Source organism: Ostrea edulis, chromosome 2 (assembly GCF_947568905.1).
Source record: "Ostrea edulis chromosome 2, xbOstEdul1.1, whole genome shotgun sequence".
In the NCBI taxonomy this organism is placed as follows: domain Eukaryota; kingdom Metazoa; phylum Mollusca; class Bivalvia; order Ostreida; family Ostreidae; genus Ostrea; species Ostrea edulis.
The window spans coordinates 54,346,329-54,361,109 of NC_079165.1; the positions used below are offsets into that span (position 1 = coordinate 54,346,329).

Here is a 14,781-nt window from a genome sequence, read left to right on the forward strand (position 1 = left end):
ACGGACGGACGGACGGACGGACAGACAGACGGACAACCCGATTCCAGTATACCCCCCCCCCCCCACAACTTGTTGCGGGGGGTATAAATATACAGAAAACTAGGCAAAGTACAAGAATTCAGTCAACCATGAGACTAAGTTTTACAATTTTTGTTACAATACTTCAACTGTAATGAAAGTAAAACTTATTGTGTATCTGCTCAATCGATAACCACACAAAAAAATTCAGATTCCCAAGTTAAGGCATAGTAAAACAAAGTCCGGAAAACTATGTCATTCAGCACAAAGTTCCATAACTCTCATAAAAATAATTCAACTGTGACAAAATCTGTAAACCACAGCTCAAAACATTATGAAACTAGATGTGTCGGTATGACACGAATACCCCTGCCTGCCGTTAAGTCAAATGTAGGAAATCCATCGAAGTTTATAGCATTGAATACGGTATTTAGATTGTATGTTACATACATTTAGTACAATAAAGGACTCAACAACAATCCTTTATATGTTTTAACAGCCATAAAATAAATACATTAATTTTTCTACATTTTAAATGGGTCACAACTCTATCAAAAATCAATGGACGGGAACAAAACTCAAACTCAATCTATAACTCATCAAAAAATCAGTACAATATCTGACTGTATAGGCATTTAGAAAAAAGTCCCGAAAACTGGTCCCAACATTAATTTTTCTACATTGAAGGAGCACAATTCCATAAAAAAAATCAACGAACTGGAACAAAACTCAAACTAGATCTGTAACTTATATAATATACACCGGGCTGCCTACAAAAACAGTCTATGCGAAAGTTTTTTGGACCACACAGGACATTCGGTCCTGTGTAATCAATGAACACACCGGACCGAACCAAATTTTGTCAGACCGAAAAACCTAATGTAAAAAAGTGAAACACGTGAAAATGCAAAACCAAGGGAATCTTATTTATTATACTAGTAATACTATACCAGGGATCCCTCCCGTATAATACTCTAGACAGTCCATGCGGTTTTAATCACATTCATTTACGTATTTGGATTTGTGTGCTATTTTTTACTTATAACAAACATTTAAATGACTCCGCATCAATATAGTAAAGCTCAAAACCGGACACTGAGACATCGGACATTTCGGTCCGGTGTAAATAATGATGCGTCGGACCTGAGGCACTGCACATCGGTCAGGTCCGACGGTCCGATGTCTTTCGCATAGACTGCAAAAAATCAATTCAATATCTCAAAAGTCTGGAATATTGGGTGTCATGGAAAGACTGACAAGGGTAAAATTTAGATGCCCCGACCACTTTGTGGCGGGGGCATAAAAACCAAACAGGACAGGCTGATTGACTGATAAAGGGACAGACAAAGAGGAAACTTATCACCCTCTTCAGTTTTGAGACAAAACCCAAAAGCCACCCATGAGAAAACACTATCAAGAAACCAATGGACCACAATGCTCACCGGGGTCCATTTGCTCATACATAGATACTCATACTTTATATCTTTTAGTAAATGACAAACAGATTAATAGTAATATGCCCCCAATCTTTGGTGGGTGGCTGGGGGGGGGTTATTGCTCAAGTCTCTCTCAGGATTAATGATGTTTGTATAAATTCTGATGTTTAACAGTATTACTCATTGTTTATTTATGATACTTTAAAATCGCTTGATACCTTTCAAAGATAGGATTTTCAGCTTCGTCAGCATCGCCATTTCGTTGGGCAGAGTAACAATAGGAACGTAGTCAATATATAATTCTTCAAGCTCTGTCAAACTGCACAACTGCTTCGGGATAGAAGTTAACGGCAGGTTCTGGAGAACCAGTTTCTTTAACTTGCTGCTTTGTGGCAGATTCACATCTATACTCTTGAGTGGTAAATTGATCAAATTCATGGTCTTCATCTCTGGTATCTGAAGGATATCTTTGGGTAACATTGGAATATTGACATTCTGAAGCTTGACTGTCTCAAGATCAGGTAGATTTGATGCTCCAAGTGGGCAGACCGAGTTTTTCAATAATGAACCTGACTCCAGTGAAAAATACTGCAGGTTTGGAAACTTCAAGAAAAATTCTTTCGGAATTTCAGGCAAATATGGAACATCCCATTCAAAAGTAGTCACCAATTCATTGTAGGGCTCAAAATGTTCATACTTGATGCCAAAATCTTCAATGACCAAACCTTCATTTTTGAATATAGAATTTATGTGAGCTTTACATGCTCTCTGGCGACCCTGTCGTATGAGCTTGTGGCTCTCATCCAAAATTTCCACTGAATATCTTAACAGTGGGATGTCCTCGTTTTTGATCAAATTCTTGACTTTATCTGAACCAAATGCAGGATTCTCTTGATTTGGTAGGCCACCATGCTGTGCAGCATATATACTACACAATGATGCATATGATGACAGCATTTGAAACAGCAGGCATTCAATCTACAAAAAAGAAAACAGTGAACAAATCTATGATGAACATTTACACATCAACATGGCATAATTAAGGAGGAATAAATGTGCACACAACTTATGACATGGAGAGCGAAACCTTATGGAAATCAACATCACTGCACTGAAAAATGTCTGGATAGTTGGGGCCATTGAGGTATGATGTATATTAAGAGATTATCATCTATTGAGGTATGATGTATATTTATAGATTAATATGATCTAGAGTGACCACAAAGAAACTACATAGCAAGTTTAAGCTTGATGCACGAAAGAGAAATAAAAATAGAAACAGAAAACCCTGAACAGACGGACTGACACACAGATTCGCTGTACCATAATATGACCCATATAAAGATGCCCGGTGTATAATAAAAACTGTCAACAAAGATGCAGACAAATTTGATCATGATAATAAGCATTGACTAAATATTGTTTGCACACTCTAACTGTTTTAACTTGATGTTTCAATAGCTTAAAGGTACATATGTACTAATAATCAAGAACTTATCCAAACTAACATGGTTAAATGTATCTACATGTATAATGGCATTATGTCAACTCATGCGACATAACCCAATGTTATCGTTAAGTTTTGATACCTATAATCTTTATATCGTAATGAGTATAATTATAAGACTAAATTAATTGTTACTAAATATGTGTAAAACACTAATGCACAAGTCCAAGAATTGGTTGAGAAATAGCATGCAGTATGCTAATAAGACAGTTATGTGGTCAACAATCGACCCGCTTTGGAAAGAAAGTATGACAAAAACAAAGTTTGTATTTTGAAACTACTTTCATTGTTGTATTTGTTCATAGAAATTTATTTATGTATTGATATCTTTATAAAAAATTGAGTACATTGTATATGTACCTTTAAGGAATTTGAATCATCTGCAGACAAACTGAGAAGAATAAGATATCTATTGTGCAGTCTTATAATGATAAACTGATCATTGACCATGTTGACCTATGGACTAAACATCTGTGAATTCATTGTTTCACTGGTATTAGTGATAGCTATAGGAATATAAGAAAACTATCTTGGGTATTAAAGTTTTTAATGATCAAGTTTTAAATATGAAATATATCATTTCGGTATTATGTTATAATATTTCCATATTTTTCAATCCCATTCAATGATTTCAAATTCAGTGTGTCAAAGTACACCCACATCAAAATATACATGTGGAATCAGTTGATCATATCAAATTATTTCCCAAGTCCCCTGCATTTCATTGTCGGCTGGATACGATCCTTATAGCCCAACCCTGGAGGCTTCGATGCCTGACTGAGGCTATGAATTCACAATTTTATTAAAGGCCTCGATCCTCGATATCACTATGCACATATTTTAAATCCTAGATTTTAAGGGGTAAAGAAAAAGATATTTAAAGAGAGACCACAGGCCTTGTCGGTCACCTGAGCATTAGTTGAAAGTATCACTAGCTAAAAGGGCTATGAAATCTATAATAATTTTTCTGTTCTGCATATCTAAGCTAAATATTCTAATATTTAGCGGCAGTATAAAACAAGATGTGTTTTTCAAACACAAATGCCCCCGAAAATTTTTCAAAGGAATGTGTGAGGAAAAAGATGTGGATATTTTTCATCAGCTGAAGGACTTTGCCATAAAAACCCCCAGTAGCCTTTGTCCATGAACTTTTTCAAAAAGCAGTCGGACAGAAACTGAGAAAATGGTTACAGGTAATATAAAGTACGGTAAAAATAGATTCTAAAATAAAGTTTACAAGATGTGTTTGTTTTGAAAAAAAAATCCAGGTAAATGCACAAAAAACCTATCAGAAATGATTATTTCTATAACACAAATGACGGAATTATGGCCCTTTCCTATGACGTCATCCGAGACAATTGTATTTCTTTACACATATTATGCCACTATGTTATCGTTTTAATTTCTGTGAGAAATGGCCAGTTTTAGCAACACCATGGGTAGTGACATTGAAAATACCAGAGATACACTTGAGTATAGGGATTCAACCTTATATGTTTGAACCTGCACCCGTTTCGAAGCCACCAGATAGTGATATGTTCAACAAATATCTCATCGGAATCTCGGCTAGAAATTATTTACAGGGTGCCGGGTCATCCCATAAAAAAAATTGGGAATAACATTGGGATAATGTTCTATCAAAAGATAACTTTTGTATTCTAAAAGGAATTTTAATAAACCAAACAGTTGGCATGAAAACTATAATTTAATTAAGATTAATAGATTCTTAATTCAAATGATCCACATACCTACGTGTTGTGATCGTGGGTGAGCAGATCAAGGGATCTAATTTTAATTAGATCATGAAAAGCAATGCCTAATATACAATACCTGGCCATAAATGAGTCTGACCTCATTTATTTTTCTAACTATATATATTTCATTGAAAAATGCCTTTTTGAAAAAAAAACTCCACAATCTATTGCAACGTTATTTGTAGTCCTCCTTTTTTTAAAACATAGATACAATATTATAAAATGCAAATTGTTCGTACATGTATGTAGTTTCTTCACAAACACATCAAATGTTAAACTAAAATTTTATGGCACAAAGTTAACAAACTGTAGCATTTCTAGGTTCGAAAATTTGCCTTGATGATTAATAAAATATTCTCAATAATCAATGTATCACAATTTGTTTAGCATCTCAGAAAAAGAAAATTTGATCAAGTTTTACATTATTATGTGGGAAAAAAAGGAAATTGGACTAATATTGACCTCACAATAAATTTTTATAAAAATGGGGTTTTTAGATTATTTTTTCAAAATATATGAAAAATGAAATGATGAGTCACTTATAAATATACTAATGAGAACAAACATTCGTAAGATATTTCATTCAATAAAAGAAATAAAATCTATTCTAACTAAGTAATGGTTGATCTTTTTTGGTAAAAATGCAAGACAATATGTACAGACTCTGAGGCGTACTACTACACCACTTGCACTGAACGGTACAAAACAATTCTTGCAGGGAACGGTGAATGGTTTGCACGAAACGCTGAACAGTCTGCATGGAACGGTGAACGGTTTGCACGAAACGCTTTGCACGAAATGCTGACCACTTTGTAGGCGTGGCTTGCACGCTTTGTGAACGGTCTGCACGATATGGTAGGTGTAGCCTGCACGCTTTGATTCGATATTATTTGGTTCAAATAGTTTCAATATTATTGCAGATTCTAGATATTAAGAAAAGGTTGAGAAAGAAATGATAATGATTCATTTTGCTCATGTACGATGCGGTAAATTTCATTTTTGCTTATTAGATCAATGAACACGTTGGAATGAAAACAAATGATTTTTTTTTTTTAAATTTCGGAAATAAAAGAAAAATATGCAAAAGTCATATCGTCATGGAATATTGATTAATCAAATTTTATTGATTCATTGCTCTATTGAATTCATTGAAACTGAATATGAAATGGTCAAGTCTGATTCGCTATTTTTGTACATTTATTCTGAGTGTCGATAAAATACATTTGCAATTTGTATATTCCAGGCCTCTTCCCAAAGACTGATGTTGAATAAACCTATACATTTTATATACATGTGTACGTGTATGAAAACAGATCAAATGATTTAAAGAAATTTCTCGTCAGGAAAGATTGAAATATTTTTGGGCGGGGAGAGGGTTGTGAACAGTCTGCACGAAACGCTAAGCATGACCTGCATGCTTAGATTTTTTTTCGGCATTTTTTGTTTCATCCTGGGGTTAGTTTAAGCTGTTTTTCGCCCCACTCAACAATTTTGCAGCTATATAGTGGCGCCCAGTTATTGTTGGTGGAAGAGAGACCCCAGATACAATGTACCTGGGAAGAGACCACCGATCTTTCGAAAGTAAACTGGGAAACTTTCTCACTTACCGGCGCGAGCAGGATTCAAACCCGCGCCGACAGAGGTGAGAGGCCGTGTGATTTTGAGCGTGATGCTCTAACCACTCGGCCACAGAGGCCCCCAAAGAATAGTTTAATGACTTACGAACACGTTGGAATAAAAGGAAATGAATATTTTTAACTTTGGAAATAAAGGGAAAAGATGCATAAATTGTATCGTCATGGAATATTTAATATTCAACTTTATTTATTCATTGCTTTATTAAATTCATTGAAAAAGTCGCATCCGTATCACTATTTTTGTACATTCAATCTGAGTGCCATTAAAACACATGGGCAATTTGTATATTCCAGGCCTCTTCTCAAAGACATATCTTGAATAAACCTATACATTTTTTTCCTAAGACTGGAACATATTCTCGGGGGGGAGGGGGGGGGGGGAAGGGAGGGGTTGCATCTAGACATAAAATAAAATAGAATATTTATTCAACCAATTTGGGCCCCAGAGGAGCATAATGATGTACATTGACAAAGTCCAAAATCACAGAAGCACATGACAAAGGAAAACAAAGACAATTGCATTGCATGATGAACAGAGAGTTAGCCATCACATCTATCAATGCATAATAAACACACAAAACACATATTCATATAGTATAAGCATAGTAACTATGTTGCAGTTATCATCTTGCATCTTATACATGCACATAACTATATTGTACATGTATGTTGTTTTCTTGTATTAAAATTTACAATTAAATATTGGCATAATAAAACAGCAAACTCTGAGGATCTTCATTTGACCGATAATAATCCATGTAAACAGATCAGTATTGTTAAGCAGTACTAGGTTTGGAAAGGTTTTAAATATCTTATTAAAAAATTCTCCTCTAAGATCCTTATATAGTGGACATTCAAGAAGAAAATGCAATTCATCTTCTGTTGAACCTGAGATACAGTGTTGACAGACTCTTTCACATCTAGGAAGAATTTCATATTTACCATGGTTATCAATTTTTCTTTCATATCTGCCTGTTTCTAGTGGGGGGGCCAATGTAGCAGATTGAAATTCCCGTTGAACTTGCTTGTTAATTTTTGGACACTGGCTGGGCTGTCTTTAGGGATGATATAAGTTGTAGAAAAAATATGTTTCCAATTTTTTCAAGTTCTTTATAGCGGCCATTTTGGATTTTCAAAATGGAGGATATCGAAAACGTAAAATTCCATTATCTTGGCTTCTAAATGACCTAGAGTTTCGATTCTGGTGTCCAGTTGTACATTTTTGGGGATAGAGAATCGAATGAAACCTTCTTTAATAACCTACAAGGGATAAAAATAGGTTTTTATGGCACAGCCCAACCAGTGTCCAAAAATTAACATTTGAATTCAACGGGAAAACATTGGCCCCCTACTATATTAGTTAAGCCCCTAGAAATAAGAATTACACATCTGCACTTATCCCAATTGAGTCGTTCACTTTGTTATGTTGTTCACTTTGTTATTGGTATGTTATTTGTTATTGGTATGTAACAGATTCATGACCCTCAGCTATGATGGAGCTGGCAAGCAAGAAATCCAAGAAAGAAACTGATTTCACACTTTGCATTAAGTGTCAGGATCCCCAAGGTGCACTAGTGACTGAGCCAGCACTGGGCTCATATGCAAAATTTCTCAAGTTCATCCAAGAGAGGGCACGGTATGGTGATGCCGACTTCAAACAGATCAGCGAACGATTAAGCTGTTTCACTGCCACCGACTTGAGGAACAAGAAAGCAATGTGGCACCGGACATGTTATGGATCTACATGCAACACTGCTCACCTGGAGCGTGCTAGAGTTCGCCACCAGAAAGCCTGCTAACATGGTGACACCCAGTATCTTCAAAAAAGGTCTGGACGTCCTTCTTCTGCACCTGCCGCTGCAAGTACCTCAGGTTCTACGCAAGGCGACACACTTCGCTTCACACGTTCAGCATCAACTCCATTTAACAGAGAACTTTGTTTCTTCTGTCAAGAGGTCACTAAGGAAAGTGTACATGTTGTATCCACGTTCAACGCAGGTAAAGAGCTGAAGAAAGCTGTTGAAGAAGGCAGCAACCACAAGTGGAAAGTTCAGCTGAGTGCTGCCATCAGTGCAGATGATGCTTGTGCGATCGACGTCAAGTATCATCTCCCATGCTGGGTGCGGAATGTCCAACGTGCTCCCAAGAGTGGGACATCATGTGATGACAAAGAACACACACCTCAAGAAACTAATGTTAGCAAAATAGCCGCAGACATTGAGTTTGCCAACCTTGTTCGCTCTCTACTCCAAGCTGGTGAAATTCTCAACATGACTGACCTGAAGTCGGTTTACTCCAGGATTCTTGACAGTAATGGTGTGCACAATGTCCCATCACCTACTACCCAAGGCATGAAGGAGAAAATAGCCTCTCACGTTGATGATGTTCACTTCATGAAAGCAAAATGTCGCAACGAGTCAGACCGTGTATTCTCTACTGCCGTGCGTGATGCAGCTGTAGAAGATGCAATGACGATGACAAATGAAAACAACATCCTACGACTGTTTGAGAGTGCCTCTGTTCTCCGCAGTGCCATTGCTTGTCAGAACATGCACCCATGGCAATTTGAAGGAGAACTGAGCACTGATGATGCTGAAAAGCATATACCCAAAGCACTCTATGCTTTCCTCCGCTGGCTACTGGAAGGACCAGCCACGAGCACTGAGCCAGAGACTGTGCGCTCAACCACTATTCATCGAGATGTTCTAACCATCAGTCAGAACATCATGTACTGCTACAAGTCAAAACGCCAGGTCACGTACAAGCCCAAAGAGCCAGATGCACCATTCCGCCATCACTTAGAATGGCCACAGCCGCTTGCCGTTGCCATTGCAGTCCATCAGTCCACCAGAAGCAAGAAGCTTCTGGACTTCCTGCATGGGTTCGGTCTGTCTGTTGATTACAGTCGGATCTTGCGGTTGGAGACACAGCTGGCCAACTCAGTCATAGAGTCTACGAGAGAACAGGGTGTATACTTTCCAACAACCATGCACATAGGGATGTTTGTCTTCTTTGCAGTAGACAACAGTGACTTCAACGAAGACACACCTGATGGGAAGCGGACACTCCATGCTACAGCCTGTGCACTCTTCCAACGACGGGAACATGCACCCTCCACAAATGAACATAGAACACTGAGACTACATGACCGAAAGGCTAGAGACCGCTCACTCAAGGATCTGACTGCTCCAGACTTTGTTCCTTGCCATCCACCAAACCAACAATCTGCCACAGGTACCACGTATAGCTTCAAGACACGGTCAACCCCAGATGTCACCAAGCCGTACTCTGCGAAGGACACAGTGTGGCTACTTTCACGCACAATCATGCGCACAACTGAAGCTGAGGACGTCCAAGACGACATCATCCCACCAGATGACCAACTGCAAGCTGCAGAACCCCAGCATGCTGACCCTGTTGGGTCAGTCATCCACGATCCAAAACAACCACCTGGCAGTAGGATCAAACATCACGATATCCCAACTTGGACAGCCTACAACTCTTTGCTCTCCTCTTCGAAGCCTCTGACAGAGGTCAACGCCCTGCCATTGGTAGCAGCCCCAGCCCATGAATGGCAAACACTGATAACAGTCTTGAAACAGACACAGCAAATCAACTGCATGGTCATGGGTCCCGATAGGAAGACAGTGATCACCTTAGACATGGGCCTGTATGAGCGAGTCAAACAGCTGGAGATGACCAGAGATGACTGCAAAGGCAAGTGGGTACTGCGACTAGGGGAGATGCACACTGTGATGGCTGCACTGAGGGCTGCTGGGAATGCCATAGAGGATAGTGGTCTTGACGAGGCTTGGTCTGAAGCTGATATCTATGGCCCAACAACGACCAGACAAATACTGGAAGCCAAGCACATGAAGAGAGCTTTGGAGGCACACATCACCACTGTCCAAGCCCTCTTCGACCTCTATGTGGATGAATTCTTCCAAGAGCATCCCCATCTGAGGGGCCCATGTACCCAGTCAGCACAACAGGTTGCCCAGAGCTGTCATCTACACAACCGAGAGGAGATGACAAGCACGCAGAACAACATGCTAGCTGTCCTCGAGTCAAACAAAGTCCTGGAGGCCATGGCAAAGTTTGATGAGAGGAAAGAAGCCAAGAGTCCACTGTTCAAGTTTGTGCGGCGCTACATGCGGATGATAATGGTGATATACACATTCATCCGTGCCACCCGTGATGGACAATTTGAGCTTCACCTGTCTTCACTGGATGAGATGTGCATATACTTCTTTGCACATGACAAACAGAAATATGCCAGGCTGGCTCCCCGGTACCTTGCAGAGATGAAGGACCTGCAGATGACAGATCCAGGGATCTACCAAGAGTTCATGGATGGGAACTTCAGTGTCCATAAGAATGAACTCCCCTTCTGTGCTATAGGTGTGGACCATGCACTGGAGCATATCAACCGGATCATGAAGGTGACAGGGGGTCTTGTGGGCATTACCCAGAATGCCAGTGCCCGCGAAAGGTTCTTTCTGACAGCACCAGAGCTGAGTAGGCTTGCTGAAGAAGCCCGTCAGATGGCTGGCTCACAATCAACTACACGCAAGGAGCACCACGACCTATCAACCAGTCTGGGCTAGGCAGGAAGACAACATTCGTCGACTGAAGAATGTGATCAGAGAGTCCATGAATCCCATGACGCATGAAGGTGAAGACCTGACGAATATCATCACCAAGGTGGTGATGCCAGCTGAAGTCCAGAAGGATGTCTGCAACCAAGATGAGATTGGTCAGAAAGCGTATGACACGTTTGTTGCAGAGCGCATCAACACAAATGAAATCAACCTTTGGGCCAGAATGAAAAAGGTCCAACTGAAGATGTGGAAGAGTGCCAGGAAAGCTGTGAAGCACAAACTGGCAGACCAGGTTGTAGAGCTGAAAGACGACAGGTCACTGTTTGCGCGCATGCTGATCGTGGCCCGCTCACGACCAGAGATCAATTCGAAGGATGCCATTGGTCAATATGAATTCACCGCGCTTCCACGAGCCCTCTTTGCAATGGATGGGACACTACTACCATGCACAGATAAAAGCAAGCTCATAGGCATCCTAGAAGATCTACCCAAGAAGTCAACTGGCACTGGTCAGCAGCCAGAGGATGTCAATCCTGAACGTACTCCACCCCCTCCCAAGAAGGTGACTGTCATAGACGGCATGGCAGTAGTACAAGCAATGGGTAAGCCACAATGGGTCAAAACATGTGCCCAGTGGGCTGACCATTTCAATGCAACACTGGACTGCAAGACCAACGGGTATGATGAAGTCCACCTCGTGTTTGACCGATATGATTTGCCAACTTCACTGAAAGAGGCCACACGGAAGAGGAGCCAGGGTGGCAAGCCGCCCTCTGCTTACCACGTTCAAGACAGCACCCCGATTGGGAAACTGACAGCAAAACAATTCCTGTCGAACACCAACACCAAAGATGAGATAACTGTCTACCTGGCAAAGAAAGCTCTGGGTCACTTTGAGGGGACTACCAAGGTCTTCATCGTCACTTCAAGGCAGGATGTCTTCTCCAACTGCATGGATGTACAGCATCTCCATAGCTCCCACGAGGAGGCTGATACGAGGATCATTCTTCACTGTCTAGATGCCGTCCGAAGAGGTGCAACACAGCTGTACATTCAGTCACCTGATACTGATGTATTCATCCTAGCACTTCACCGGTACCATGAACTATGCAAAGACACATACTTCATCACGGGTGTGGGGAACAAGAAGAGGCAAATCTCACTGGAACCAATAGTACATGAACTTGGTGTCAGGAAGGCTGCAGCCCTGCCAGGATTCCATGCATTCACGGGAGCAGACCAGACTGGTCGGTTTGCCGGCAAGGGAAAGCTCACATGTTGGCAAGCCCTCAATAGGTGCTCTGTTGAGGTGGTATCTGCGTTTGATGACCTTGGGGCCTCTGAGGAGCTGAGAGCTGACACAGAAAGTGACATTGAGGCATTTGTATGCCAGCTGTATGAGCCTGGTACTATAGTGGTGGATGTGGGCAAGCTGAGGTGGAGGACTGTTTACCAAGAAACAGCTAGAGGCACAGAAGCTGCCACCAACACGGGGAGCTTTACATGAAGCCATTGCTCGAGCACATTTCCAGGCCATGGTGTGGCATCAGGATCATGTACCGGACCCCCAGCTTCCACAACCAACAGAACATGGATGGAGAGCAGAAGGAGATCAGCTGGTACCCATCACAACCAAGGACCCTCCAGCCCCAACTGCCATCACACATCTAATCAAATGTGACTGCAAGAAGACCCAATGCATGTCTCGCTGCTCATGCAGGTCTCAGCATCTCAACTGTTCTGAGATGTGTACGTGTGGGGCAGATGAAGAGGTGTGTGGTAACACGGGTCAGGATCGCCCCATGGGAATCGATGACGATGAGGAGGAGGATGGAGATCCTTCAATGTAACAATGAACACTGCCAACTAAAAATCTTGCACAAAGACACTACAGAATTATATAATCGATTGTTAGGCTATCATTATCACCATAATGGAGAGGTGGGGGTGGGGGGGATGGCGGAATGTAAAACAAATTCATATATGAGTGTGTTCTTTCTAGACATGGTGTGTATGTGTGTGTGTGTGTGAAATGTTGTAATTGGATTTTGAGAACTTAACTGATAAAGATTATTTCTAATTGATTTGGTTCTTACAGAGGCGATAGACGCCTTGTTCGGTGTTTGTGTATTGTTATTGTTGGTGCAGACGAATAAATATCCTGTTATCCTGTTTATCCTGTTTTATTCATTTCTCTATCCCCAGAAGTTTACATTTTAACACTAAAGTCCAGCCTTTATGTGATTTAGAAGTGAAAATGATGGGGGGAAAAAAAAGATATATATGCATTGGCATACGTGCGTGAAAATAAAAAATTGGCAGCCATAACAACCCTTTCGATCATATGTAGGTGTATAAATGTGTTTTTATTGGATTAAGTATCCGCAAATATGTACATTTGGACACCAAATTTAAAGCTCTAGGTCATTTAGAAGGCAAGATAATAGAATTTTACGTTTTCGATATCCGCCATTTTGAAAATCCAAAATGGCCGCTATAAAGAACTTGAAAAAATTGGAGACATATTTTTTCTACAACTTATATCATCCCTAAAGACAGCCCAACCAGTGTCCAAAAATTAACATTTGAATTCAACAGGAAAACATTGGCCCCCCCACTATTCTATCCATAGACAATGATTACTAATTCTGAATTTAGTGAGAATTACCCGATTGTCTCGAGTTTTTAAATTCAGGTATTTTTCAAAATTGAACCTTTTGTACTGAAAGTATGTACTTAATTTTCCAAATCCTTGCATATAACTGGTAGACATAGAAATTAGCCAGTCGATAAGAACCTGTCACCTTGGATAAGAAGGGAAGATACAAAACAAAAAGAAACAATCAAAATATGATTGAAATAGATTGAGAAATAAACCATATAAATGAATAGATAAAACAAATAATGACTAACTACAGTAATGATCAACAGATATGCGAACGGATCTAGCATCCAATTTTAATTAGATTGTTGCATTTGCCTCAATTTTAAACCTAATTCATTTTTGAGACACAGAAGATATAAACACCTTTTTTGTCATATTTCAATTGCCCCTGCCGATTTTCACACCTTCTGTACGAATGTTAATTTCAAATACCCAGACTACCTTACCTGTATTGTGGAGAAAAAAAAGGACCTTGGAATTTGCGTAGAATACACAAGTTATACACAGCTAGATTAGTCTTTGCATTATGCAGACAGTTCCGATAAATGATTTTGATGAAAATATTTTTATTTAAAAAGAGAAACTTGATCATAGAAATGTAACAAGACAAATAAATTATTCCTGTATTCAAATAAAAAAAAAATAGATAAATAAAAGAAAATAAAAAGATAACGACGGCAGAGATATACATGTCTCTGCACTTGCTAGAAACTACCAAGGGTGAGAAAATGGTATCGGATTTTGCTCTGCCTGGTGGTTTTATAATAAACTGTTTTCTTTCGATTATTTGCAGATTTTCACTGTTGAAAGCCCGTTTTAGAGACATTTTGAAAAAATTGGTCAAGTTCCCAAAAATGTTTACCTGTCCTACATTCCATGCCGAAATTACTTGCACGGTCTGTACGTTTCTAAGGGCGTGGTTTGAACGATCTGCACGTTTTTATGGGCGTGGCTTGATCATGCATGAAACGATTTGCATGGAATGGTGAACGGTCTGCATGACACGCTGAACGCTCTGCACGGAACGGTGAATAGTTTGCACGGTACAGTGAATGGTTTGCACAGAACGAAACGAAACACTTTGGAGGTGTAGTAGCACGCTTCAGGGTCTGTAATATTAAACCCATTGAATATACAGTGTCCCATGAAAATATATTCAGAGA

The 14,781-nt window shown here is 39.9% G+C and overlaps 1 protein-coding gene across 1 annotated transcript in view; it reads right to left on the bottom strand.

Moving 5' to 3' along the window:
- The window catches only part of LOC125679294 (uncharacterized), a 280,879-nt gene that overhangs the window by 99,419 nt on the left and 166,679 nt on the right, over positions 1–14,781 (bottom strand). Inside the window, exon 50 of the mRNA XM_056154454.1 lies at positions 1,673–2,432. Within this exon, the coding sequence (XP_056010429.1) occupies positions 1,673–2,432 (760 nt within the window). The remainder of the gene's footprint in view (positions 1–1,672; positions 2,433–14,781) is intronic.